The following is a 27,976-nucleotide window of genomic DNA, read 5'->3' on the forward strand; positions in this document are numbered from 1 at the left end:
TATCAAGTGGAATTTTATAAACATGTTACCCTCGTTTTAATACGGTGTATAGAAACTAAACGGGGATGTGATTTGGCAGAGTTCGAATTGAGCCTATTTGTGAGTGTAAAAATAAAATAAAATGTAATAAAACAATTTTTAAAAAGGGGGCACCTTTGACCAAAATGTAATTTTAATGATGTAATTCCAGCGGAAGGAGAGAAAAGACAAATATGGTTGAGGAAGATTATTAGCCTGGGGCTAAACTTTCAAAAAAGGACTCATCTTCAGTCAACAGAGGTGTTAAACAAAGCTCAAATGTTCATCACATGGTTGGAACACACCTTAGCTAACAAAGCGGATGTCGAAGTATAGTTTGGGGAGCTGCTGCTCCCCGGAGGCAGATAGTGAGACAGGACTGTCCGGCAGCCAACGCTCTCCGCCCTTCAGACGAACAAACAAAAAGCTGGGATCTTACTGGTTGAACAGGTAGAGCTGTGGCTCCTCTGGGGCGTGAACTGGGATTTTGGTGCAGTAGTTATAGAAGAGTGTGTGTGTGTGCGTGTGTGTGTGGGGAAACCCAACGCTGGTGTTTAGGGTGCAGGATGTGGTTTGATTATAGAAAACACCTCTCCTACTTTTCCTTAGATTTATGGTTTGACATTATTTATTAGCATTTTACCATGAAGTGCCATGAATCAATTAAAAATGTTAGTTGCAATCCTTTGCCCCAAAAAAAAAAACTTAACTCTTCAAATATATATTTATTTCAATATATTCCTTCATACAAACATCTTCTTTTTTTCTCTCTCTCTTTCAAAAAAAATAAACTGTTTAAAATGGGTGACTCAGTCAAAGTGCAGCCGTGGTCAAGGAGTGGGGTGAAGCCGAGTGACGATACAAAGCAACAGAAGGGCACCCTCAAGGCTGGCTCACAATAATAAAAAGCAAAAGTATTTATCTGTATTGATCGCCGTCACCTGAGTTGTGCAGGAGCGAGCGCTTTCAGCACTCTGCTCAGGTATACAAAGTACAACGGAGGAGGGGTTGTTCCTCCTGTGCAAAAGATTCATTGGATTAGAAACATTAATTATGGGCAATTCAATTCTGACTTCACCCCCAAATGATTAGACTGCAGGCGCAGCTCCGATGCAAATGAATCCATCATAACAAGTCACTTTAATCTTGGGGGTCTAGCGTGTACATATCATAATTGTTCTCAGACGACAGGGTGGACTTTTGCCACTTCGATGTTCACTTCTTTTCCAAAGTGAATCAACTCGTGGGGATTAACATCTGGCCCTTTGCACTTGAGTGAGAAACAAGTGTCCACCCCCAGATGTTCCTCTCATTGTGGAGGAAGCAAACGTTCAAGTTGTAACTCCCTGTTAGGATTGTGTTTTGTTTACATCTCTTAATAGTTGACTGGGGGGGGGGGGGTAAATGCTCCCCCAAACACACACACATTTGGGGGTTTTCCAGCATGAAAAGTGTGCTTTCCCCCCCACATTGAGCACATCCTTTTGGGCTGAAGCTCCAACCCGCACCCGGTGATGACCACAGCATCCACCGTCAGTTGACAACACGCACCTCGATGTTTTCGTGCGCTGTGTTCAAGTGGTTGGCCAGCTCTTGCATCACGGCATCTTTGCCGATCTGATCGTTCCTCCGCTTCTCCATGATCACGTCCTCCAGGCTTTGGAACTCCAGGACGTGGCTCTTCTTCTCCGAGAAGAGCAATTTCAACCTGTACGGCTGCTTCCCGATCCGTATCTCCCCTCCGATTTTAAACTCCCGTTTGCCGAAGCGGCACCAAGCGGCGAAGCACTCGGAGTTCCTCCAGTACAGCTCCCGGTCTCTGGTCCCGACGTGGTCCAGGGCGTTGCGCACGACCACCTCCGGAGGGAGCGCACGGTACCTGTAGAGGCCGTTCACCACCCGGCCTTTTTTACCTTGGCTCACGTCGGTGAGAAAGTTGTTCTTGATCTCGGCCCTGTGCATGTGGACCACCTGGAAGTCCCCCACGTAGACGGCCCAGTGAGGGTACTGCCCGGTGGCCACGAACTCCAGCAGGTCTCCCGGTCGGCACTTGTTCAGGAGGCTCTCCGCCGAGTGAGCTGCGGCTCCGGCGCTCATCTCGTGGACGCACTCCTCCCGGTAGTAAATCGCGCACGCCAGCTCGTCCCGGGGGTCGAAGGGCTTCTCCTCGTGGCTCGCCCGCTGTTTGTCCGGTGCGAAGCGGTCCGAGGGGTGGTGGTCGTCCTGGTCGTCGTCGTCGTTGGAGAAAATGTACGAGACGCCGATGCGCGGTCCCGCGTCGTCCGGTTCGAGTCCATTCGGATCGGCCGTCGGCACCTCTGCGTAATTCAAATGCGTTAGTTTCTCCACCTGGTTCCCCATAAAGGTGACAGGTGGATGCTGCGGGGATTCGGGGTGAACACAGAAACAGGATCCACCTGTTCTCGGCGTCCTCACTTCACCGGCTGGTAGGGAGAGAGGAGGGAGGAGGCGCGGGGCTGTGCCGCGTCGGAACTAAATCCAAAGCAGTGAAGACCGACACCAATGGGCCATGTCCGGCTGTGTGTGTATATATACATATATATAAATATATATGTATATATATAGATATATGTCCTCCGGATGAACACCAACTGCGCCAACCTGTACATGGATGAAACGAGACAGGAACTGTAACAACAAGTCATAACACGGGCTGAAAGTCGAACTGTTCCGCGCAGCCTACGTTCCCAACAGGTGTGACCTGACGCACCTGTTGGCTCATAGTTTCCACACACTACTACTACTACGTGTACTTGTTCTCACCCCCCACCCCCCGTCCTCCACCACCTCAGTGCCCCGCTACACTTCTGCTGTCACGGTTAGTCTTTCTCGGTTGTACTCCACAGTTAGTCCGGGTTTCCCTTTCTTCTCCAGCTCAGTCCTCCTCAGGGAGAAGGAAAAAAAGAAAGTCTGTGGGAGAAGCGGAGGGATATCTCACCTGCAGCAGTTCAAAAGCTCCACGCGGCAGCTTCCCTCACGCGCCCTCCCGCTGTCACATCGGTACAACTACCCGGATTCAGACGCCTGCTTCCTGGGTGCTGGGCTGACGTGTGCTGCGCTCCGCCGTCCAGCCGCGTCTGTCTGTCTGTAGTGTGTGAACCACCGTGTTGCAGCGAAACTCACGGAGGACCCGGTGACTGCTGGGAGGTGTTGTCATTTAAAGCGACAGTACGCCTTTGTTGTTGTTGTTGTTGTTGTTGTTTTTGTTGCCTCTTTACATACTCGTAGAAATGAATGTACTCATTAGGTGTATTTAATGTAATGAATGTATTCAATATAGTTTACTATATGTTCCGTGTTCATTATAGACACCTTATTATTGGATGAAGTTTTTGTTTTCCATTGTAACCTATAATATGGAGATGTGGGATGTTATAGGGATAGATTATTTATTTAAAAAAGACAACGTAATATTAGGTTAGAGTTCTCAGATAGATGCTTATAATGACTTTAATGTTTTCTGAATAACTTTCTGCATAACTTTGCACTGGATTTGGACATTTTTCCTCTAAACTCTACACATCACTGATGCCAGCGGGGGATATCTTTATGACATAAATGGTAAGTATCTCTAAAAATCCACTCTGTAAACCTTTTTTTTTTTTATGCGGTGATCCATCAACACACCGGACTCTTTTTATTTTGATGTGTCAAACCTTTTGGATTTTAGCCCCAGAAATCAGTGGGGAGAACCAGAATTGTTGGGGCACCGTTCTGATCTGAGCACCGCGGTTCTCCTTCCCTCTCCATCCTCTCCAGTGAGACTATGTTCACTTCCTGCCAAGGAGGTAAAATCCCTCTTGGACGAGCCAGATATTGAGGCTTTCGATGTCTCAGGCAGCCATTACACATACTTCTCGGGAGCTTTTGAACAGATGAATGTGAATCCCAGATCAAACACAACCAGAAGAACGCAAACATCTATGGAGAATTGATTGGGGTTTTTTTTCTTCTTCTCTTTGGTGCATCATGTCTGCACAATATTGTGATTGAATTTCTGAGGATATTTACAGCTCTGCCTCCCTCCAAAGAAACCACTTAAAGGCCCTGGCTGTGATAGGCTGAGTGCAATGCTGATGCTTGCTTGCGTGCAACATTGAAGTGTTGTTGTTAAATTACCTGTGACTTCACATGTTGTGCAGCAAACACAATTAACTTTGCAGAATGGTAATTCAAAAATTAAGTAGAGTGGAGAAATGAATAAGTCGACACTCTAGTGCATTTGTTGCCAGTTAATATCTTCATGGGCTAAATGCTCTTAGTGCTGCGTGACTCACTCTTTGGAGGGGAGATTTTTTAAATGTGTAACGCAAGGTTATTAAAAGATTAGCTTCACCTAGTTTCATCTCAACACGGCCTTTGTTTGTTTCTCTTTGGAACAAAGACCCTTTTTACAAGGAGCGAGAGCAGGCTGGATAGAGACATTTAAATCACATAAATGCAAAGATGTTTCTTTCATGGCTCATTCAAAATAATATCTCCGGAATCGTACTTTAGTTTTCACTTCAGTTAGAAGAAACTGTGTCGTCTTAATAAGCAAGATCACATCATGATTTCCACATTTTCAAGTGCATACATGTATATGCTGAATGACCTGAGGGAAGCCTAAAAATGACCACGTTCTGGATTCAGAGTTGCCAGTAGGGGTCCCAACTCTACTAATAATCCTCCATCACCTAGAGTTGAGAATGTATAATCCAGAGATGAAAACATGTATTTTGTAACATGCAGACACTGCTCTCTTGTGGTTCTGTCATCTTACTGCAAAGTGTTACGTTGAATAAAAAAAAAATAATATATATACAGTCCCTCCCCAATTAAAAATACAAGTTAGGCATTAATTTATGAAAAGGTCTGCAGCTTTTATTTACATAAAGCGAGAGTACAAAAAATATGCTCCAGTTGAAAAATAAACAAATCACCACGTTACATTTGAATTCACCGGACGGGGTTGCCGTGTCTCTTTTGGCTCTGGATCTTTCTCCTCAGCATCTGGTCAGGAATCAGATCTTCCTGTCTCACGTCTGTGTTCCCACAGCCCACCACAGGACAGCTGGAGGGCAGACAAAGATGGTTTAAGGGCTGTCTAAACACAAATAAGATATGCAAATTCGCAGAAATGTAAGCAAGCGGGAATTTAAAATAAATAAATAAATCTCTGCATTGCTACTGACAGACACTTCAGGGAGCATGAGGATAAAGTGAGGCAACAAGTGCAAAAGCATTTAATCAGTCAGACCGGATCACAATATGTCCCGCCCCCTTTGCACATTGCTGCTACAGTAAGGTGCACAGTGACCAGTCAGGACTCAAGACAATAGGCAGGTGTCTTTGACAACGGCATAAGACAGCCCTGGGATTTCATCAGAGTTCTGTACACTAAACGAAATGTGAATTCAGGCAGACTGCCGGTCTCACGGCAGCACGCCAAGTTGTTTACTGCTGAAAAACCCGGCTCAACTTTGTGTCTTACCGGCATTTCTTTTTCTGGCTTTGCTTTGTTTTGATCAGGCCCAGTATGGCTCCTTCGTCATAGTGGTGGTTACACTTCTTATTCTTCATCGGGTTCACCATTTCCAGCTTGAATACAGATTCAAAGTGGTGTTTATCAAATGAACACACAATGTAAATTGATGAAATAACACACAAGCAGGCTGGAGGAGTCTACCTGTGTGAGTGGGCAGCTGAAGTTGACTTGGCTCTGTGTAACGGCGATGTCGTCATCAAGCTCCTCCGGGTTCTCCACCGACACTTGGCTGGCTGAAAAACACAACATGCAGACAAGTGAGCTTCCGAATGTCCAATCCCGGTAATAAGGAATGTGGATCGACGACAGGAGACTATACAGCGAGAAGGACATGAATACATTTATGTAACAAGGTCCCACTTAGGTGGGAATAAATTCAGAGCTAATTCTGCATGTACAAATCAAGTGTTCAAACTTTACACACACACACACACTTTACCATCATTCACAAACCCTTACTGAGATGTAAGACACACAGCCTTTGCATGTATAGTAGCGCGCGTAGCCTAAAGACATTACACCAACTGATCATGTAAGACATGCACACACTAAAATCCCACCTGCTCACAGACATCCAACGCACCCACCCACACATGAAGCAATCTCCCCTGTAGCCCACAAATAAAGTTCACAATATACACGGTATCTTTCAAGGCGATGATGCCTGGAAGGGTACCCTGAGGTTACATCATTCCAATTTCAGACATTAAGAGAGCAAAAGGTAAGTTCAGCATTTTTTTTTAGAGAAAACAAAAAAGGACACACCCTAACATTTCTCTCTCTGCTTGGCCAAGAAACCCTCCTGCAAACACAACTATGATCAAAGTTTATTATAAGTCCTGAACACATTGCATCAAGTCCAGCAGCGCATCAATTCTGATTATTTTCCTATCTTTCCAGGCCTCACCTTGATTGAAAGAGTTCTTGACGTTCTCCCTGAAGGCCACTACTTTCAGGTGATTCTGCAGCTCGGCGTCGGAGAGTCTGGCTATTCTCTCTGTGAACTGCTCCTTCACTTTGGCAGACAGGCTGAACATGGCCTCCGGCTGCTGTGTGTTAACCTACAGAAATGGAAGTAGATTAGGGCCGTTTCCTTGACCTTTACAATTAGTCAACTTCAGTGTTTTCCCTGACATTTAAAACTAACACCTTGACATTAAGACTTGCCACTCAAAAGAGAAATCTGTGTGGACGCAGCGAAGCGAGAGCTCGGTGACCTTCCAAAAAGAACCACTCATCTATATACACTTTTTTGGACATCCAAGCCCTCTCGAAAGCTGACACGTTTATTAAGTATAAAAGGAGAAAGTACGTTTCCCCACTTGAGACCCCGTCGGGTTGCTCTCACCTCTCCTGTGACTTGCTGCACAATGTCAACAAAGTGGTTGATTTCTCGATCCAGCTTGGCGCACTCCAGAATCATGGCCTCCATCTCTCTGATGCCTGGATTCCCCTCTTCATCTGTCGGGACATATTCAGATCACTCGCATGAGGAAAAGTAGTAACACAAAAAGTACATAGACTCGTCATGCAGGGTGACGTTATATCATTATATTACGGGATTTATTATCATTGATGTGTTAACATGTACAAACCTGTTGTCATCTACACTAATGCATCACATTTTATAAACTGGATCATGGATGAAGCACAACTCCCTCTGAAATGTGGAGGGATGTTAGCATGAAATGGAATAGAAGACTGTAACGATACTCAAGTACTGTAACGTTGGGTACTTTCTATTCCCACTACTGTAAAACACCCTTATATCCCTGTTCCTTATCGCATTAAGGTCGACAGAAACCGGTGTTACGGTTTAACAGGCGACCCTGTTAACTGGCGACTTTTTCCACGTATAGCTGTCCTCGTGAATGCCGCTTGGTTTAATTTTGTAATGAAGTGTCAACCCCTCTCACATACATAATAATACGTACTATACAAATTAATTAATGCGGCATTCACGAGGGCAGCTAGTTTACGTGTCCTCTTCCTATTTTCAACAGCGGTCTAACTACGACACCAACGGTCGCGTTGGGTTTCAAAGTCGCCAGTTAACACGGTCGCTTCTTAATCCGTAACACCGGCGACCTTTACCCTGAGTTTCCGCCAGGTCCATCGCCACATCGGTCACTATGTCCATTCCGGTCCCAATGTCCGCCTGGCAAGACTTCAGGCTCGACAGTGTTGCGTGAACGGCGCTAAGAGACATCACGACGGGTTGTTATATCCGCTGAGACCAACGGCAAGCGACCGTTAATTAAATAGCTAACGCGCTAACGTGGCTAATTGACGAGCTACTTCCTGTGTGAGTGCGGCGTCACGGTGTCTTTACGGGCGTCGGGTTGTTGTACTGATGCTGTTGAGAAGACGTCCAAAAAGGTTGAAACGCATCACAAGAAAACGCGCAACAAAAAAAAACTACAACAGCAGCTCCAAGCTAGGATCGGACTTCCGGGTTTGGCATTTTGTGCTTTTCAAAATAAAAGCCTCGAACAACGGATTCAACTGAAGAGAAACAACAAAAGATGTTATGAACAATCGTTTTTATTACTGAATGTTATTTAGAAATGGCACAACGTGATCATTCATAAAGTAGTCAAATAATCTATTTAAATGTTATATCTATGTACAATCTATTATTAGTGCATTAAGACATTAATGGTCAATGAAATGTATAATAAAACAATTAAATAGGCTTTTTTTCAAGGTGGACATCGAAGCACAGACTGGATAATAAAAATGAATAAAGACTGAACTCCATTTTGCTGTCTTAGTTTCTTAGGTCCTGGTATTGTGCATGCAGGCTCCCTGTCACACTGTCATGGCTTACTGGGACACTTGAAGCAATCGTTAATGTTATTACTAACACACCTGTGCTTTTCCTAATGTGACAAGTCAAAATGTCTGCAGTTAAAAAGTCTATGGCAACAAAAGCATGATGAAAGGCTTCATCCAGATCTTCACAGTATTGTTCTGAACTCGTCAAAAATGAAACTGGGCACGTGGGCTTCGGCGACCTTAGGAACACAGAAAATAAAAGGAAAAATACACGTTACTACCCCATATTACGTACAAATGCTCAAAACATACCTATCTTATTCAGGGCATGGTGCTTTATGTTAAACTTTCTCTCACAGCTGAAAGGTAGTACATCTTACTATATAACAATACAGCTGCTCAACATATGCGGGTAGAATCATAACAAATAAAAGCTACCCCCAGTTCATGTTAATTGTTGTAATTTACCACATTTTGACCACCTCACTAGCAGCAATAAAGCAGGTCAAAATTGGCCTACCTTGCGTGACAGTTTTGTGTACTTCACATAGTCTTCCAAGAACATCAGCGCTCCCACCACATCAGAAGGCATGTCAGGGATCTTCTGACTGATGGGGTCAAACGTGAGTCCATAAAGTCATAAAAGGACACGTTTTATAAAAAGTATTCGGATCAAGCAATCAGACTGCTTTGTTACCTTGTGCACTGCTCCATGATTGAGCGGATGAACTGACCAATGAGAGCCAAGAACTGCTGTGTGTATCTCGAGTGAAACTGCTTGAGCAGGGTGAGCATGCCGAGCACCAGCGGAGGCCAGTCAACTGCATCTGTGGCTTTCTTGCAGGTCATTCCTGGGAAAAGTCGAGTGGTTATTTACATGTTTGCTACAGTCTGGCATACCGACTGTAAATTAATCGGAATGAATCCGGTGTGCAAAACAATCCTTAAACCTTCGTGGTCCAAGTAATGGCTTCCTATACTTCCCAGACTAATGCTTTAAGTACAGTAAGTAATATAGTCAAATGAAAACAAAAACAAGACTTGCCTCGGTTTTTGTTGTACAGAAGTCTAGGCAGCTGAGCGATAACAAAAAGGAAGTTGATGATGGGGAAGTACGGTAGGCGCTTCGTGGTGATGTAGATCTGGGAGAAAACACGAGTGGAAGGAAAAATGGTCAGAGCGTTCAGAGAGAGCGCGTGGTTTATGAAAAACACCAATACTTGTCAAACATTAATGACACTGTTTGGGAACCAACACTCGTTCTCTCCAGACCTTGTTGAGTGGGTTGTGAATGCCGGCGGCCTCCAGGTGGGCAGTGATATCGTACAGAAGAGTGTTGTCCTCTTTGGGGTAGGGCAGCGACGGATCCTGGTAGTGAGCTTCGATGTCGGCCAGCAGAGACCTGGAAAGGGCATGTGATGGATGAATTGAGGACAGTCATCGATACACACGACTAGTACTTGGCAAAAGAAATGGTCACATTCATAGAGTGGTGAGACTAGACGGACTTGTTGAGGTTATCCAGGGCAGCAGCCAGGTGTTTGGAGTCAAACTTGCAGGAGTAGTTCAGCTCATTGGCAATCTGCTGTCTGAGAATCTGCATCTGACCAACCTGCAACAGACACCATTTGCAGAGGGAGTGGCATGAAAATACAGGATGAACATCTCAATGAAAAGTAATCAATAATTATTTTTCTATTCACACCGTAAGGGTTATATATCGTGGACCAGTACCTTCATGATGACCTCCAGGTATGCACTCCAGATCTTCTGGGTTTTGGCCACAGCGCTAGCGTACACTTTGCTGGCATTACCTGTTGCACAAAAAAAAAATTAATTCTCCTCTAGGAATAAAAAGATGTTGGCAGCTTGAAGGATTTCCTAAACGAATACCTACCCACAATACCCTGGATTGGGTTGACAGCACCCAGCATGGCTTTGAAGACATCCAGCGCAGCTTTGTCCTTCAGGACTGTCCTCTGAATCCATACCAGGAAGTTCTGATGGGAATGCAAATATATTCAGGTATGCAGAGTGTATGCATTGAAGAAAGCCCTCGCAGACCTTCATTCATAATTTGTTTCGTCACCAATAAGAGCCTTCACAGCACAGCCTGGAACCTTTTTCACATGCTAATTACCTGAAGTTCCTTGACGATCATGAAGCAGAGCAGGCGGTCGAGTCCGTTGAGGCCAAATGTACCCAGAGTGTTCTGGATCTCGGAGAACAGCCGGTTGTTCGTGACCTCGTGGTGGCTCTTCAAGTCGTACCAGGTGTTCATCTGGTCGATGTAGCACGTCACCCTGTAGAAAGGGCCCACGTTTTGTCAGGGCGCTTCGGAAAGACTGCAAGATTCAGCGTCTACAAACATGACACAAGCTCCTCAGTTGTTCTGAGGAAGCAAAGCACTTCCTGGGGTTAGCACATACTCTGCTTATATTCGAGGAGACATACTTGGGATCCGTGATGCGGAGGATCTCTCTGCAGAGACGGCCGATGAAGGTGGCGGACTCATCCACAGAGGGGAACTTTGGGATGGGGATGTGGGTGGACTGGTGCACGCTCTGCCAGTCCTGGATCTGATCGGATAGCAAGGAAAGAAGCGTTGAATCGACTCCCGTTACTGACGAAACCGTCAAAAAGGCATGCTACTGTGTTGAGCCGGACCTTGGCCCTGAGGAAGCTGTTGCATTCCTGTTCCACGTTGTAGTTGATGATACGGGACACCTCCTCCTGCCAGATTTTAAGGCCGTAAATGCTGACGTAGTCCTGGATGTACTCAAACGACCTGTAGAACCCGTCCATGGTGGCCGCCATCTCCTTCAGCTTGGGCATCAGCTCACTAGACTGAGAGAGCGGAAGATTCTTGTTTAGTCTCGTCGTTTGAATGTTTCCCTGCTGTTGTCTTTGAAGGGCAAGACGGCACAGACATTAGTTAATTTCTTCTTTAAAAAAAACAAACACAAGCCTATAAAAAGATGTTTCAAGTTGTATTTGAAGTCAAACTTGGAATTCCTAATTGTTGAGTTTTTGTCCTGTGTCTCCATTTCTATTACTAATTCAGTGACCAATTCTGTGATCAACAGATAGCAGATGTGAAGTCTGACCTTAGCCTTGGGGTTGAAGATCAATCCTTTGTGGAGAGCGTACGCTACCCTCTTCACCAGCTCCTTCCTGATGCCATCCTCCAGAAGCTGCTTGGGATCCACCTAAAAGCATCACAGTGTGTTCGTAAAGTAGAATCCACCACCGTTACTACTTCTTCAGCTGCAGACACCTCAAACCCTCTAAATGTCTTCTAATGTTTCACCATAATGCTAAAGGTAGGACACTAAGTCCAAATAGCTGCATCACATCATCTACCTTAATGATCCCAACCAGAGTGGTCTTCATCATCAGGATCCCCTCAGTGAAAATGGAGATGTCGTGGGTGAGTTTAGCCACCTGAAGCAGAACAGAGACACACAAGAGACAGAGAGAACACAGTGAATCAGTCAAAGTATGAGCATAAGCTAAGAATGTTCTGCATCAATGTGTATAAAGAGAGATGAATACAAACAGAGTTTACTGAACCTGCGTCAATAGAAATGTCCCATGCCGTTTTGTTTAAAGTTTACATTTTAAATTCTACTCAAAAGTTACTCTGTAACGATCACGTTGGATTTCTTGGCATTTGATACTTTAAAAAAAAATTTTATTCTCAATATCAGCTTAACAAAATTCAAATTAATTATTTGTATTCACAAATTTAAAAACAATACGTCTAAACGTATATCTACGGATGTTTTGTCATGACTGCGTGCGCATTGGCAAGCGAACAGCTGTTTTACTTCATAGCGAGCCCCGAGCTGGGAGTAGTCCTTCAGCTTGTCCTTATCTAGCCGCGTGGGCACCTCCATGATGTCATGGATCTGAAGCTTGATGATCTTGGCCAGAGAGGTGAACATGCTCTCTGGGATGATCTGCAGCACCTGGAAACAAGAAGATAAAAGTAGTCGAGATTGGTGTTCAAAAGCAGCCGGTGCTGAAGATGAAACATCTTGTGTACCGGTAGTGGGAACATAGGATGCGTAGACAGCCACTAAATTGCCTGTTTTGGGGCTCGATTTGCAAAACAGATGGTTGAAGAAACATTAATCATGACTGCGGATGTTTCTGCAGCCACCGCAATAATTTACAGCACGCAGAGCTCATTTGTTAAACGTCGTGAAACCATTTTGAAAACGGTGATTGGCAAAGACTGACGTCCTCTACTGCTACACACCGTAAGATGCACAAGCTACCTTTGTAAGATCACATGACTTTGTTTCACCGTACCTTTCTGACATAAGCCACCAACTCCCCGGAGTAGAACTGTGAAACACTCAGCAGGTCAGCGCTGTTGGCCTGGTTGATCCGCAGCAATGGAAGGTCCAATGCAGATGCCAGCTGTTCACACACACACACACACTAAATGTGTTAACATCACAGGTAAGCTATTCTCCAAATCAAGGCAACGTTTTGGGAATCTTTTGTCTCCGTGTGAGCATGTGCACATGATCCTGACCTTCAGAAATGTAGCCCTCAGCTTGGTGACCATGGACGGGTTGACTCTAATGCTCTCCTGCATAATCAAGGTGAAGCTGCAGAACGACACATACAACAGATTCATTATTCGGTGTGCAACTGCAACACTGTGTTCTTCTTGATGGCTCATATAATAAAAGGTAAGCAGACTGTGAAAGACAATATGAAAGACACATCTGTTACCGTCTTTATGTTGATGTGGAGCTTTTATCGGAACTGTGCGTTAGCAAAGCTTCATTTTCTGTTCATCCAGCTTTGCAAAAGCATCTTCTTCTTACAGGGATGCGTGTATGGCTTTAATGTTTATCAATAAGTACAAACCTGTCAATTATCTGCCACGCGTAGGACAGGTCTCCAACGATCTGCATAGTAATGAGGACTTCTTCTTTGATGTTGATGGTGCGGATCATCTGGTGCAGAAACTTCCTGGTGTCCGCCAGGAACTGACACACCTGTAGGTTTGACTCCAACTGGTGGAACTCCTGCACCTGAAGACCAAACAAGCAACACTCACCGTCACATATCTGTGCCCAAGGGTTGGAGGCGCTCGCCTGGCAGTCTGAGGGAATATTTCAACATTGGCGTCCGTTCAATTTGAGTACAATTCGGATGCTGGCTCAGAAGGAGGACTCGCTTATTGGGTAAACGGTTTTAAATAGCCGTAAAAAAATAAATAAACATAACGTTTGCGCAATTTTTGTAAAAATCCCATTTGTTCCATTTCTTATTTCACAAGGACACAATTGGGGCATTGCAATCGACCATGACAACAATACAATTCTATTATGTATGTCTCTATTTATATGCATTTCATAGCAGTTCATTTGGTCTCTTTAGTCTTCCGCGGTTTGCATACATTGTTATTAAATCCCCTTATTGGCTATATGCATGAAGTTAAGTCTTTAAGACTATAACTCTGCAATATAGTACTAAATCATTCAAATAATGTCATCAAAATCAAACTGTCAGCCTTGTGTTAAAACATAAAGCCAGGGCGAAATGTCTGCATCTCGCTCACCTCGACGAGAGCCTGTATGAGCTGAACCGTCTTCCTCCCGGCAGCTGTGGAGTCCTCGTAGTTCAAAGACTCGATCTGCTTCGAGATTTCCCTGAACCAGGCCTGCAGGTTTTCTGTCAGGAGCAACACAGGTGTGTGTGGTGCAAGTGGAGAAAGAATGCGATCAGTATTCTTCACAAGTGGTGGTTAAAGAAAAAGAAAAAAAAGAGTCCCTACGAGAGCGAGAGCCTGCAACAGCGGACGTTTGACTTATGTAAATGTGATCCGCCTCTCCCTGCATGTGTGCCCTCGTCTGCTTCAACAGCTTGGTGCTTAAACTCCTGTTCCAACACTGAAATAATCCGTTCAGGGCAACAGCGTGGCCGCGGTTCTTTTTAGTCGGTACCACTTTCTTTGCGGCGCGCGTACTCCATTTTCACCTCAGCCGTCCCGACAGCGCGACTCACCATTTTTCTCCACCCTGGTGAGAGGTTTGACGCCGGAGAAGACTTCGGCCAGCTCCGTCATTCTCTCGGACCCCTCCTTCTGAAAGCTCTCCCATTTGATCTGCTTCTCCGACAGCATCTGCTTGAACATCTGGAAGAGGGGGGGGGGGGGACAAGCACAGACGCTCAGTCGATGTGGAGGGATTAGCCAGACGAGCTGTGTAATGAGAACATAAAATGTGTGTCCTCTCCTAATGATGGACTGGGCTAGCCATATGCCGTCTATGCTAATGGACGACAGCGGGGACACACACCGAACGAGAAAACCCTGCTGGCTGGATCACAGGAATTATTCCCCTATTAATTTCACACTTTCCCTCTGGCTTGAAGAGGAGACGAGCTCAGTGTGTTTGACAGCAGCTCAAAACAATGAGTAGGATTTGTGGTCACGGTTTGTAAATACAGCGCTCAAAGTCGGCCCCTCCTCCCTGGGCTCAACGAGGGTTGCCGTGCTCGCCAGCAGAAGAAAGGATTCCCCGGATTCTCTCTCATTTAGGAACCAACTTTGTCCCCTTGGCGCTTCCCCTGTTTTATAGGTTTTCTTTGGCGCCGTGCCCACTTATTTCCGTAGCTTCCTCTTGGATGCATGGTCACGATCTGGCACCCAGTGACTACGTGTTTATGAACGTTGCCCGGGGTTACATCGATTACTTTTGGTAAAATCCTACTCATTGTGCCTGAAACAACCGTGCGTCCATCCTCCTCTGTTTAACATCTTATTAATATTTATTGACGATTTGCTCTCTTTGGGGGTCGAGTTACAGCTGTCCCGTAACCACAAGGTACCCGGTTCGATCCCCACTCTCCCCCATAAGTTGCATGTTGAAGTGTCCTTGAGCAAGACACTGAATCCCCACTTGCTCCACCAGTTGCTTCACTGCAGCCCTCTGCTCCTTAATAACTAAGGATGGGTCATATGCAGAGAAGAATTTCCCCACGGGGATAAATTAAAAGTGTACATTTCTTTCTTTCTTTCTTTCTCTCGTCCATGTTTTCCCTGTCATGGCGCTCACCTCTTTGAGTGTGAACTCAAACTGAGCGGTGTCCAGCAGCAGCTGGAACAGGATCTTGACGTTGTACTTGGAGTCGTGGAGAACTTGGTCTTTGATCTGACGCAGTCGCTTGTTGTTTAGGTCGTAGGCTTTGCAAAAGAAGAAGAAAACTTAGTAAACTGCAACTTAAAAGACCCGATACGGTCACAAATGTGCCCGTCTGGAACAAAGTGCTGTATGAACTTTCCAGCTCACACCAACTAGATAAAAGACAACAGGGAAATTCGATGCTGCTTAAACTAAATAAAAACGTACATTTCTTACAATATATTCTACTACGTTCTCACCTGATTCTGCCGAGTGCAGCATCAGCCAGCGGATAGTGACATTGCAGTCCCTCAGACAGTTGAGTAGTTTGGGAATGTTGTCCAGGATGATCTCCTCCCTGAGAAAACCTTCTTTCAGCAGCTGCAGCACTTGAGGCCTCAGGCTCTCCATGCTCGCTGCATATCGAGAGGCCTAAACAGTGAAGGTGGCGATAGATATGGTTAAAAGGTATCCTCCATCTCGGACGATAACACAACCGTTCACTCACTCCCACAAGAGGCCTTTAAGGAAGGACGACTCACTAAACCAGGGTGATCTGGTTCCCTCCTCCTGCTGTGGGTGCAGAGTTCTTTGTGACCACGTTGCCTCTTTGTTCGAAACGGTGCTTCAATTTGAGCTCATTTCACAAACTTGACGAGTTTTAAAAATGTCTTCCTGAAGTCACTGATTTGATCAACACTCTTGTGTTTCAATTGGAATTCTGCAGTCGCACCGGATGACTTGCAAATTCTGTCGACGCAGTTATCGGTACCTGCATACAACAGGGCGTCACGCTGAAGGACTGTAAATTGGCAAACGCCGAGGGCTGCGTGACATTGAAGCCAATCCAATTATTTAATACCAATTATTTAATACCTGCTCTTTGATGTTGGCAGATTCAAGGGTGTAGTTGAGAGCCGTCTTGGCTGCTTTGTATGGCTCCCAGGCCTCCACCAGGTTCACTGTGATCCCCATGTAGATGCTGATAACCTGCAGACACGCAACACAAACTTCAGCACAACATTCACAATATAAACTTGAAGCAAATTGAATCCATGTATTGAGTTGTTTACTATTCAGCTCTGGTCTACTGGCATGACATCATCGGTGCGGATCAGGAAGTGTACAAGCCTACCATGTCCCAAATGTCTTACCCAGTTGTCAGGGAAGTACTTGTCCACTATCTCCCTCATCTTGGCCTGCTGGGTGTGCAGTATGGAGGGGCTGAAGTAGAGGCAGACGTAGAGCATGGCGGCCTGGTTGGCCAGCGCTGTGCTACGATGCTCTGGCAGAGGGTACGCAGACACCTGATGGACAGGAAGGGGAAATGTGCGTTTAGGTCCAGCCCAGGACATTTCACCCTCTAGACAACGGCCAAATGTTTCTCACTTGGTTGTATATGTCGTCCGAGCGCAGCCTCCCAATGACCATGCTAATAAAAGTGGAACTGATGGGGACTCTTTGGAAGTAGCTCTCCGGGTAGTTGGCCGGCCGTTTGGCTCCGGGCTGACTGGAGTAGCACGTACTGCGCAGGAGCTTGCAGATGTCATCCAGATTGGAGTCCGCCGACGAGCGGGCAGCGCTGAAAAAGATGTGAAACAATAAAAAAAAAAAATTTAAAAACGGGAGAGAATTTAAAGACCGGGGCAAGTGAGGACAAAGGACGCGTGCTGCTTGTTGTTAGAACTGGTGAAGCATAATGTGATAATTGAATAATGTCGCCACGACGGACTAAAATGACACCCGGCGTTGCGGTTGATGTAATTGACGAGATTAAATGTTAATTGCCAATCGTGTACGAACATGTGGCATTGTAATTATGGAGAAAGAAATATGTTGACGCGAGAGCGTGTCTGAAAACGAAAGGAGAGAAGAACATATCACACTTCAAAAAGACATATAGCGTTGATATTGCAACTGTGAGACAGAAAGAAAGTCACAAGCGCACCTGTATCTATAGTAGGAAACAAGCATCCTCTCTCTGACCTCCCCTTCAATCTTTTGATCAATAACCAGCAACATGACTCCATAAAGGTAGAGCGCTTCACACTGGGTGGAGAGAAAAAAATTAACATGTCTTTTTCGGTTAGTTTTTAATGCGTTTTGGATGGAAATCAATCATCGAGGCAGCGAAACAGCCAATTCGTTCTGATTTCAACTCCTCCAGATGTTTAGAATATGTCAGGCTGTTCCTGTAATGTTTTTTTTAGTTTTTTTTTTTAAAGTTAACTAATTTGCATTTGTGTGACTTACCAAAAGCTGTTTTCCATCCTCATTTAGAAGCACGGTCTCCAGAGTCTGCTGAATATAAACACCCTCATGTAGGTCATCCAAATATCTGAAGAGAGGAGAAAATTAAACAATAACATCTTTAAAAAGGACGAGGAACAGGGTGGGTGGGGGTGTGAATCAAGGTCAGGGACTGTGTTTTGCTCAAGTAAAGTATTACTTTTAAATTGACTGAACTGAATGTGAACTGGGAAGAAAACAAAACAACCTAAATAGCCTGGTCTTGTCTTACCTGTTAAGATCCACTATGTATTTGTGGACACTCTCAAAAGCCAGATAGAACCTGGACAGAATCTCAATGTTGTTCTCTCTAAACTCTTCATCCAGGTCTTGGAGCTCAGGTTTGTTTTCCAGCTTTCCATCATAATACTCTGGACCCTGGCGGAGAAGCAACATCTCAATTTGCAGCACTGCGAATATAACTAATTGTCCAAGGCCCCCCCCCCCCCCCAAAAAAAATGCCCGCCCCGAATCGAAATCCTTACCTTAAAGTAGCTGAAGTCACAAACGATGTCTCCGTATTTGTGCTGGTCGCTCTTGTCCTTGAGCCTGAAGACTGGCGGGATGAAGTCAGAGAGGCGCAAGAGCTCGGCGATGATGGCGTTTCCTCGAGAAACGATCCTGAGGACGGCCTGGCCGCACAGGTTGTTCTCAGCCAGGAAGTCCACCATGGCGTCTGGAGGAGGAGGAAGAGGAAGAGGAGGAGGGGGAAGAGGAGGAGGAGGAGCAGGAGGAGGAAGAGGAGGATGCACAAAACTGCCACACCGTGACCCCGTCTGTGTTTTTGCAGCAGACTGACTGCTTGAATGGTCCAACTGAAAAAAATAAAAGTAAGACAGGGTGTTAGGAAACAGCACCCTTTGGTGCAGTTTGTAGTTTTCATCTTCTGGACAGACTCGTTTCATTTGCCCTGCTGAAGTGCCTTTGAGCAAGACAATGCTGGTTCTGTTACATTAATATTACCTTTACCAAGCAACTGTTTAGTGACATCACTTTGCATGAAAGGGGAGGTTTCCTCACTGGGAATATATTACAAGCATTTAAATGACTTGAATGCATTACAGTTACACTCAATTTGACACACGTTAATCTATAATGTCGCGTTAACCTGGGAGTTTTCACAATTCCCAGGTTTCTTGAAGACACGTCGAAACACGCCTTTAATAGACTTGTCGTGTGGTTCAACGGAAGAATAAGAGTGCAGTTGTCATATTATGATGTGCCCATGCTAACGTTAGCTTAGCCTGACAGCTACTTTGACTAGCCTCTAATGCTGCAGACGACGCGACGTGAAAAGGTGCCAACACGTCGGGGTAAACGGACCCATTTTTATGTCCACAGCTACGTGATTTCATTTTAAAAAGCACTAGACTGTAACCAGACTTGCCTCTTCGGATCTCCTCTTCCCTGTTTACTTCCTCATGACCGACCACATGACTCTGCCGCTGGGTGCGTTTGATTGTCCTCACCCGGCGCGCCGGAGGAGAGCGGTGCGTGTCAGGAATCAGGTTTTTTTTTTCATTTTTTTTTTTTTTTTTCATCATAGCCAGATACACCCATTTTTAAATGTATTATATACAATAAATATATATATTTTTTAGCAGCTGAATCTAAAAATATTTTTTTTATTCCCATTCCTCAAAAGACAAAACGGGTCAGCTGAGTTTACTGGGTATTTATTCCTTCACTGGGCACCCAAGTCATCCCGGAGTTCATGTTTCTCTAGATGGCGACAGAGATCCACTCTAACAGCAGTCTCTCTCTCTCTCTCTCTCTCTCTCTCTGTGATTTACAGGGGTCGATTGGGGAAAAATAAGCCTGAACAGAAATTAAGCCAACCTACTGTGGAAAACCGTAGAGGTGAATCCAAGGCCGAGGAACATATACCATCCTGTCACCTTCGGTCTACAAAGAGAACAATTAAAATAAAATATTTTCTTGAAAAGGCCTCCGAGCGGACATTAGCTCCCCCTTATATAAAAAAAAGCAAAGCCGCTCGTTATTCATCGTCATCATCATATGCAATGAAAATCAAAATGAGTAATAATGAACCTCGGTTGTAAACACTGGAGTCGACCGAGCCACGCGCGCACGCTGACAGCCAACAACGTTGGTCAACGTGCACGAACAAGAAGCCTCATGTTTCCTTCACATCTGATTGGATTGGACTTTTATTGCCAATACGTCTGCCATGCTGGCAGGCGCGCGCGCGCGAGCCAGAGGTTAATAACAGTCGTGTTGGTTTGACCCCTTGGGGTTACGTCACAATCCTGAACCCCCACATTTATCTCGTCTGTCCTTTCCATCCGCGTCCTGTTCGTGTGTTGAGCACCTTGGGAATTGTTTTAATTTCATTTTTATCTTTGATGTGCAAATTATTCTCTGCTTCGGGGCTTTTTTTCATCTTTTTTTTTTTTTTTTAAAGATTATCTTTATAACACTTTGACTTTATTCATGAGTACAGAGTGGTGATTGACAGGACTGAGAGACAGAAGGGGTGTGATGTATGGCAAGGTGAGCTGCGGTTTTTGTTGTTGTTACGCCCCTGAGTAAGTGCTTCTTCCACCGGAGCGCCATCATTTTGGAGCATTTTGGAGTGAGGACGAGGGAGAAAGACAGACAGGTGCAATTTAGATTCTCGACCTCCTCATTGACCCCGACTGTTCACCAACTAAACGCCGCGTCCCCGGCCGCTGGATTTATTACCCGTTTACCATCACGCCAAGGTCACATTCTCAGCGGCGCTGAGGTCAACTACATGCAGCTTCCTGGGAAGCATCATGAAAGGGTTTCACTAATGACGTCTTATTTTTATTAACCTCCTGGTGCCTTAAGAGTTTATTACCCTGATTGGTCTTTGAAGAAGAAGAAGAAGAAGAAGTGAAACACTATTGTTTGTGATGAATTAAATGCAAACACACTGCAACCGTGCAATCTTGTCCCAAAGAGTGATTTTTTCCAAAACGCACCTTGTATTCATTTAGCAATCGACTAAAGAGTGACCAAATGACCCTCACGCCTCCAACCATTAAGAGCACTGAGGGGATCTCAGTTCTCACTCCCGGAGGAGCCTGGCGGCCGTTCACTGTTGGCTCGGGTACTCACCGTTTGTCAGTGAAACCCTCAAATTGGCTGACAAATGATGATTGCCTCTTGCCACGTGTGAGCTTCCTAATGCGCTGACAAACTCCCCTAATAACATTTACAAGAGAGAGAGAGTGACTCTTATAGGTTCACAAATGGGACGCTATGATCATTATTCAGCGGCTGTAATTGGATGCGTTAAAGGCCCAGGTGTGTGTGTGTGTGTGTGTGTGTGTGTGTGTGTGTGTGTGCGTATGTACGCCACAGATGACGTGAACGCACCAACACACGGGCGTCCATGTTGACGTCTGTGTGTGTGTGTGTGTGTGTGTTTGAGAATTAGCAAACGCACGCCTGTGTACATGTGTCCCCTCAGGCCCCTCGCGCCCTTTATTAGCAGCGAGTTGACTCCATTCAGCTCGGCTAGTGATTAAACCTTTTCATGGCGGGAACCTTCACACCGCCGTGAACTGTATGAGGTGATTAAAGGCGGCTCAATTTGTAGTCCAGTCCCACTCTTATTGCTGCTCATTGATCTTTTTTTTCGAGGCCCTTGAAGTGAGAGCTGCTCCTCTCGTTGGAATAAGACGGCGCGTACGCACTCTGCCCTCTCGTCTCAGCAATAACTTCACAGACACGCATCCAATCTAATTAACGCCACGATCAGCCGCCGTGTACGGCTGCCATTTAATAACGTTTATGTGATTAACTTTGTTGTGTTTCTTTTGATAGTGTCGTATGAATTTAATTAAGCTCTTTTTTAAAAAAATGTTTGAACAGTATATGCATGAACGCATATCAATGAATTACGTGCCCAGAGTGCGGACATTTGTGCGATGCATAACTCAAGAGGAACGACTGTTACCAACCTCGTGACGCTGCGAATGCAAACATCGGAGTTCCAACATGCGACTGCACGACTGCTGTGTGCAGGATCGTCCTTCAATCAGCGGGCCGGCGGTTCGATTCCCCCGAGGGAGAGGCCAATGATGAGAATGTCACTAGTTTTGCAGGTATGTGGTAAAAAAACAAGGTCCAGAGGGAACTCCCAAATGCCATGTCAATCTTTTCCGATTTTAAAGCCCTTTAAGATAAATGTGTCATTTTGGCCCATATAAATTAAACTGACTTGACTTGACACCAAAGACGTGTGTGTCCACTTTCAACTTCCACCACAGAATCCGCAGCTACAACACAAATAAAAGCACTTTCACACCCAGAGAGACGGGTGAAGGTCAGGAGAAATGGTTATTACATCACGGCTGCATGATGCCAGAAGACTTCCCACGAGCGGTTTCCGGTCTAATAAGTGGTTTCAGGAAAAATAGCAAATACTGATTGCGGTAATGTTCTTGATATCAGATTTGATCAAGCAGCAGATGTATTTTTATTGCAGGTCGTTACTGCTGCCATACCTATTAGCATACAAATGGTTTCCAGGCCTTTGGAGACCTAAAAGTTATTGCATGTGTAATTGAACCAGATCTCTGCTGTGGGATTGAGATGTTCCAAAACACACACACACACACACACACACACACACACACACACACACACTCGCACGCTGTCGTGCATATTGTGTGCACGTACAAATATGTCTACTCACGAGTATAAGTAGGAAGTAGAAGATGAAGAAAAGTAGGAAAGAGGAATATGATCATGTCATTGATCAGGACGACACATTAATCTCCTGTCGACTGTTTGGACACATTTTGGATTATGAATAACACATGATTGATGAAAACTGTCACTTGTCTTTACATTAAACTAGAGTAGATCGATAGATATCCCCGTCTTGATTTGGACGCGATCCAGAAATCCACTATGGAACAGATGAGTCTCGAGGATCCGTGAATGCAAATAATCAATATGTTAACACAACTACTGGGTGCCAATAAAAAAAAGAGAGAAGAATTACCATAAATTCTGTATCACTTTCTGCTCAAAGATGTTTTTTGAACTTCTTTTTATTTCCAAGAAGGATTAAACGGGGTCACAATAGGGTGGCAGCCTTTTGGTGCTGCCGCTCCATTTTATTTGACAGGTGCTTATGATTGTAGCATATCACAGAAACTATTGCTGGGAACAATAGCCGACTTTCAAAACCCAATTGAATCAAGAATTCATTGGGTTTCCCTTGTGTCGAATATCTTTTAGTTGGTTGCCGCTCTCAATAGCTGCACTAAGCGCTTCTGTTTTCATATTGTTTTGTTGTTTGCCGTGTTTTTCTTGTGTTTTTAATGTCAATAGCCATTTGAATTAGCAAGTGTTCGCATGCTTGATCGTACCGCTCACGTAGAGGCTGGTTAGTTTGGGTAGATTATGCTAATTAGTAAAGCTAAACTAACCGGCTGCTGCAGCTTCATAATCAAAGCACAAACATGAAAGTGGTATTGATCTTCTCGTTTCATATTCAGTTTGAAGGTGAATGAGGACCGTTCTCTTTATTAAAAGCTATTTTTGGGGCTACAGTACTGTGACTGTGACTTGATAAAACATCAATCTCCATGACTCATTCCCACTGGAGGAAAGGTGCCAACATCCAATAAAACAAGTAGCTGCAGCAATCAGATGCTACCGGCCCTCTGCACATCAAGACACCGACGATTCCACGTGAACTTTCCATTTCACTAATTAGTCCCGAGACGCTCACATTTGATTTGTGCGTTTCAATGTCGACAGAGACGAGGCTCCTTACCGAGGCTGTCGGCCTCAGCCGGGACTCAGGAGGAGACATTGAATTACCACATCCAAGGCTGTGCTCTCCATGAAAGAGCCACACACACACATACATAGCATTCACAAATACACAACAAACCGGTGTGTGTGTGTGTGTGTGTGTACTCATGCATATGCACAGTTCTTGCAAATACCATACATTAATATTTCTCAAAAAAAAAAAAAAAATCTGCATTGCATTGCTCAAAATGTATTAATACAAATGTCCACTTGGCTGTTGAGTTGCTCGGCTGTCTGACTCCCTGGCTGGCTGGGGAAACTATATGCTGACCCGGGTGCATCCAAATTAGACATTGGCATGGTTGCGTGTATTACGCAGTGGGAGCGCTGCTCTATAAGTCACCCTGCTGCTCTAAATCTGACCAAGTGCTCAGCTCAGCAAACACAATGCAACAGCAGGGAGACGGCATCTCCACCGACTCATTAAGCTGCAGATAATAGCTATGGACAAAAGCAGAACCCGCACAGATGTTTCTTTATTTATTTATTCATCTTTTTTTCCGTATACATTTCAGACTGTAAAGTGGAGGATTGTCACAATTTACGCATGGATAGACCACTTTAAAGAGCTTAAATACAAAATTTAGTGACATACAAACAAAGCACATCTGATCATTCTAGTGGCAAAAGCTGAGGAACATCTCACATCAGTCACCAGTGCACCCCCCCTCCCCCTCCCCCTCCCCCACCCCACCGCCACCCACCCACATTGTAAATTAGTTAAGGGGATGAAAGAATGTCAGAGAGCAGAGGGGATGATAGCGAGTAAGAGAGGGAAAAGGGTTGAGAGAGGGGAGACAAAGAGAAAGGGAGGAGGTAGAGAATGAGGAAGTGGCCATCGTATGCCTCCCGGTCTTTGATCAGTGGTCCATGGGGAACTGAGGCGATAGCTGGTCCACAGCTCCTGAGGAACGCAGCCTCACATTCCTCCTTGCTCTTTCCCCACTTCTGCAAAATCACTTCTAGTCTTTCAGACCGGCAGCAGCTGTGAAAACACATCATGGCTTACTACATGCCAGACAAGACCTGGCTAATGCACTGTGGTGCCATTGTCCTGCGTGGTCCTCGTCCACTGGTGCAATTCTTCTCGGGGCAAACTCATTCTTAGCTAGTGTTTTCAATTATAGTCTTTTTCTATTTGGGCTGAAAATGTGTTCATTTATCTTGTTGCTTATTTCCCCCAATGGAAAGTTCAGAGGTCACATTAAGCTGCAGAGCAGCTCGGTATGACTCAGGGATCCAGCATTCTGCTCAACGGGCTCTTTAGCAGGACAAATGCATGTTGATGAAGAACCAGAACACGTAAATATTGCAGATATCTTGGTTTTCTCTCAAAAAAATATTTCCAATCTATCAGTTGCAGTACCCCTCGTTAATACAGGGAAAAAAACAATCCTTTGAAGTGTAGCCTAAAAGTGTCTGATGGGCATTTGCTGAATTTGCTTATAATGATCCAAGAGCTGAGTTTACACTGATAATAATTTTTGGATGAAAAATATTGTTATTTATTTCAGAGGAAAAACTTGTCTTGCCAAGTCTTCCAAGTGCTAAAAGAAAACGTATTGCTCCATGTGCGCAAACTCCATCTGCTCATTAAGATCATGTGATATGATCTGACCCCCCCCCCCCCCCCAAAAAAAACGTACTGACTGTGGGAGTCATTTAATACTATAAAAATGGATTTAATTCAAGAATACTCCATTTCTCACATGGGGCTAATGAGGTTCAAGAGGCAACACCACTAATCTCAGCTCATAATTCCCCTCTGGTTTAAAAAAAAAAAAAAAAAAGCAGTGCGGGGACTATTCTTCCTCTCTTCATCTCTGGATGTGAATGGGTGCACTCGTGGTAGCCCCGCCCCTCGGATGTGACGCGGGCCAATGGGAGCGCCGCTGAAGGAGCGCCGCGTCATCGTCGTCATCATCGGCAAGCAGCAGTGGGACCTGCGGTCCCTGCTCGGCTCTCGCTTCTCAGTCTCCACAGCAGCGCTTGTTTTTCGGGGTCACTGTGCCGCCACTTCAACACTTCACGCGACCGGGAGAGAAATTTAAGGGAGCGAATTAAAGCCGGTCGGCTTCACGTGAAGAGCGCCGTGAACGCGCTGTGGACGAGAGACGTTTTTTTTTGTTGTTTTTTTTTTAGCGGAAGGAGAGACGGGAGAGACTTTACTTCCAACCAGCGTTGACGCCACTTTGATGCAGCCGCTTAGCTAACAGGCTAACTGGGAATGTTTGCAGAAATTAGCCAGCCTGTTAGCTTGCTAGCTAGCTAAATCGGATGGAGTAATTTTGCTGTGTTTGTGTCCAAACCGTTATTATAATCTTTTTCTTTTTTTCATTTATCTTTCGGCACAAACTGTAAAATAACCGTAGGAGCGTCTCGGGACCCGGTGTGTTGAATATTTAGTTATCCAGTGTCCTCTTTTTGGTTTGCTAATTTCCAGAAGGGACAATAGTTAAACTAGGCAACAAGTCCCGGTTCACGCCACTTGTTTACACGTTACTCCAGAAGTTTGTAACTCGCTCTTTTTGTGTGCCATGTTGTCAGTTACCATGTGGTCCTAGTGAGCTAAACATCAGCGGAGTGGAGGTGATGTTGTACAAAGGAAAGTGTGTGGGGGGGCACTTTATAACGGCAGCCACCCGTTTCTGAGTGGATCGAGTCACCGTTGTGGAGGAGAATCTGTTGTCAGCTAGTCGATACAACAGTTGGGACGAGGAGGCGAAAGCGGACGAACATTATAAATCGCCCACATGCTTTGGATCAGTTCCCGGACTTGTGAAAGGCATCTGAAGCAGAAGGTGGGAGAAGTGAGCGCGCAGCCCTTGCAGCAGCCCGTGGGAAGATGGCGGAGCGCTCCCGCAGGACGTGGTGAGAGAACAAAACTTGGGAGACTTCTCGGATTTATCGCCAGGCATCTTATCTCAGATCGGAGGACACATGCAGGCCAAAAAACGGTACTTAACTCTGTTCTCCGCCGGCGCGTGTCTCATTCTGTTGTTTTGTTTTGGGGGGATACAAGTCCCGCTCTCGCGGGGTGCCAGCCGGCGTGATGACCGCAGCCTCGCCGGTTACCGTCCCGGGGCGCGGTGGCGTCACTTCCCGGGGTCCCTGCAGCCCTTCAGCCCCCGGGAGCAAGACGATCACAATGAGCACATATCTCCGAGACAGAAGCGGGACGCGAACTTGGGTGTGTACGGCGGAAAACGCTGCAGAATGGAGTCCTGCTTTGATTTCTCCATGTGCAAGAAGAATGGATTTAAAGTGTACGTCTACCCGCAGCAGAAAGGGGAGAAGATGTCAGAGAGTTACCAGAACATATTGTCCTCTATTGAAGGATCCATGTTCTACACGCCTGACCCGGGACAAGCGTGCCTGTTTGTCCTGAGTTTGGACACTCTAGACCGGGACCAGCTTTCACCCCAGTACGTGCACAACCTGAAAGTAAAAGTCCAGAGCCTCCACCTGTGGAATGGGGGCAAAAACCACATCATCTTCAACTTGTATTCGGGCACCTGGCCAGACTACACGGAGGACCTTGGCTTTGACATCGGCCTCGCCATGCTGGCCAAGGCCAGCATCAGCACCGAGAACTTTAGGCCCGGTTTTGACGTTTCTATCCCTCTTTTCTCTAAAGAACACCCCAGGACAGGAGGGGAACGGGGCTACTTGAAACACAACACCATACCCCCGTATAGGAAGTACATGCTTGTTTTTAAGGGGAAGAGGTATCTAACCGGAATAGGTTCAGACACTAGGAACGCTTTATATCATGTCCATAACTCTGAGGATGTGGTCCTCCTCACCACCTGTAAGCATGGGAAGGACTGGCAAAAGCACAAAGATGCACGCTGTGATAAAGACAATGCAGAGTATGACAAGTAAGTACTATTCATTTTCCTCTCTCTTTTGCAATTTTACAGTTGCTGTCTGGATCTGTTTATTCCCCCCCCCCTATTTTCTCTTTTCGTCTTGATGGTTTGGCAGGATTTTACATTATGTTTTACCACTTTAGCTCGCACTCTAAGCCACTCTTTCCATCTCCTGATAACGCCGAGGCAAGTGTTAAGTGTCATGAATGTTTTGACAGACCATCTATTTCCTCCTTGGATTGAACCTTCAATTTTCAAAATGGACTCGCAGTGGTATATTAAATTGGCATGGGTCTGATGTTCCAACAACACCTATTCATTACACTAGTACATTAGGGGGACTGGCTCAGGGGCAGAGCAGGGTTATCTTTGATTCAGAGGATCGATGGTTAGATCCCCGGCTCAACAACAAGTACAGTCCATTTACCATTTACGTATTCTTTTCCTTCTCAGTTTGATCATTTTTTGTTGTCATGCTGTTGTAATTCTGCTTTCCTGTT

The 27,976-nt window shown here is 45.3% G+C and overlaps 4 protein-coding genes across 5 annotated transcripts in view; 1 reads left to right on the forward strand and 3 right to left on the reverse strand.

The window, feature by feature from the left end:
* Positions 1-754: 754 nt before the first annotated feature.
* lratd2b (LRAT domain containing 2b) lies at positions 755-3,179 on the reverse strand. Its single transcript, XM_034552925.1, has 2 exons — positions 2,978-3,179; positions 755-2,640 (listed from the first exon to the last, which is right to left on the reverse strand). Exon 2 carries the CDS (start codon positions 2,377-2,379, stop codon positions 1,552-1,554), a length of 828 nt encoding a protein of 275 aa, XP_034408816.1. The 5' UTR covers positions 2,380-2,640; positions 2,978-3,179; the 3' UTR covers positions 755-1,551.
* A 1,701-nt stretch (positions 3,180-4,880) lies between these two features.
* Positions 4,881-8,022, reverse strand: nsmce2 (NSE2 (MMS21) homolog, SMC5-SMC6 complex SUMO ligase). Of its 2 annotated transcripts, XM_034553667.1 has the most exons (7): positions 7,661-7,773; positions 7,162-7,226; positions 6,915-7,027; positions 6,474-6,627; positions 5,708-5,799; positions 5,513-5,619; positions 4,881-5,092 (listed from the first exon to the last, which is right to left on the reverse strand). In XM_034553667.1, exons 2-7 carry the CDS (start codon positions 7,169-7,171, stop codon positions 4,978-4,980), a joined length of 591 nt encoding a protein of 196 aa, XP_034409558.1. In that variant the 5' UTR covers positions 7,172-7,226; positions 7,661-7,773; the 3' UTR covers positions 4,881-4,977. The 2 variants fall into 2 exon arrangements, with proteins under 2 accessions (XP_034409558.1, XP_034409557.1); XM_034553666.1 differs by lacking the exon at positions 7,162-7,226 and having other exon boundaries at positions 7,661-8,022.
* Positions 8,023-8,092: 70 nt separating this feature from the next.
* Positions 8,093-19,238, reverse strand: washc5 (WASH complex subunit 5). The gene is made up of 29 exons (XM_034553665.1): positions 19,169-19,238; positions 18,267-18,596; positions 18,014-18,159; positions 17,746-17,830; positions 17,441-17,541; positions 16,882-17,074; positions 16,647-16,799; positions 16,369-16,482; positions 15,753-15,924; positions 15,427-15,554; positions 14,375-14,504; positions 13,929-14,041; positions 13,232-13,398; positions 12,891-12,966; positions 12,662-12,772; positions 12,175-12,315; positions 11,708-11,788; positions 11,452-11,553; positions 11,012-11,191; positions 10,799-10,923; positions 10,485-10,647; positions 10,242-10,344; positions 10,079-10,158; positions 9,853-9,956; positions 9,617-9,746; positions 9,390-9,486; positions 9,042-9,195; positions 8,865-8,952; positions 8,093-8,583 (listed from the first exon to the last, which is right to left on the reverse strand). Exons 2-29 carry the CDS (start codon positions 18,450-18,452, stop codon positions 8,527-8,529), a joined length of 3,480 nt encoding a protein of 1,159 aa, XP_034409556.1. The 5' UTR covers positions 18,453-18,596; positions 19,169-19,238; the 3' UTR covers positions 8,093-8,526.
* Positions 19,239-25,535: 6,297 nt separating this feature from the next.
* Positions 25,536-27,976, forward strand: part of LOC117745311 (exostosin-1-like) — a 28,932-nt gene continuing 26,491 nt past the window's right edge. Inside the window, exon 1 of the mRNA XM_034553547.1 lies at positions 25,536-27,485. Within this exon, the coding sequence (XP_034409438.1) occupies positions 26,545-27,485 (941 nt within the window). The 5' untranslated portion in view covers positions 25,536-26,544. The remainder of the gene's footprint in view (positions 27,486-27,976) is intronic.

This window comes from Cyclopterus lumpus, chromosome 16, assembly GCF_009769545.1.
Source record: "Cyclopterus lumpus isolate fCycLum1 chromosome 16, fCycLum1.pri, whole genome shotgun sequence".
Classification (NCBI taxonomy): Eukaryota; Metazoa; Chordata; class Actinopteri; order Perciformes; family Cyclopteridae; genus Cyclopterus; species Cyclopterus lumpus.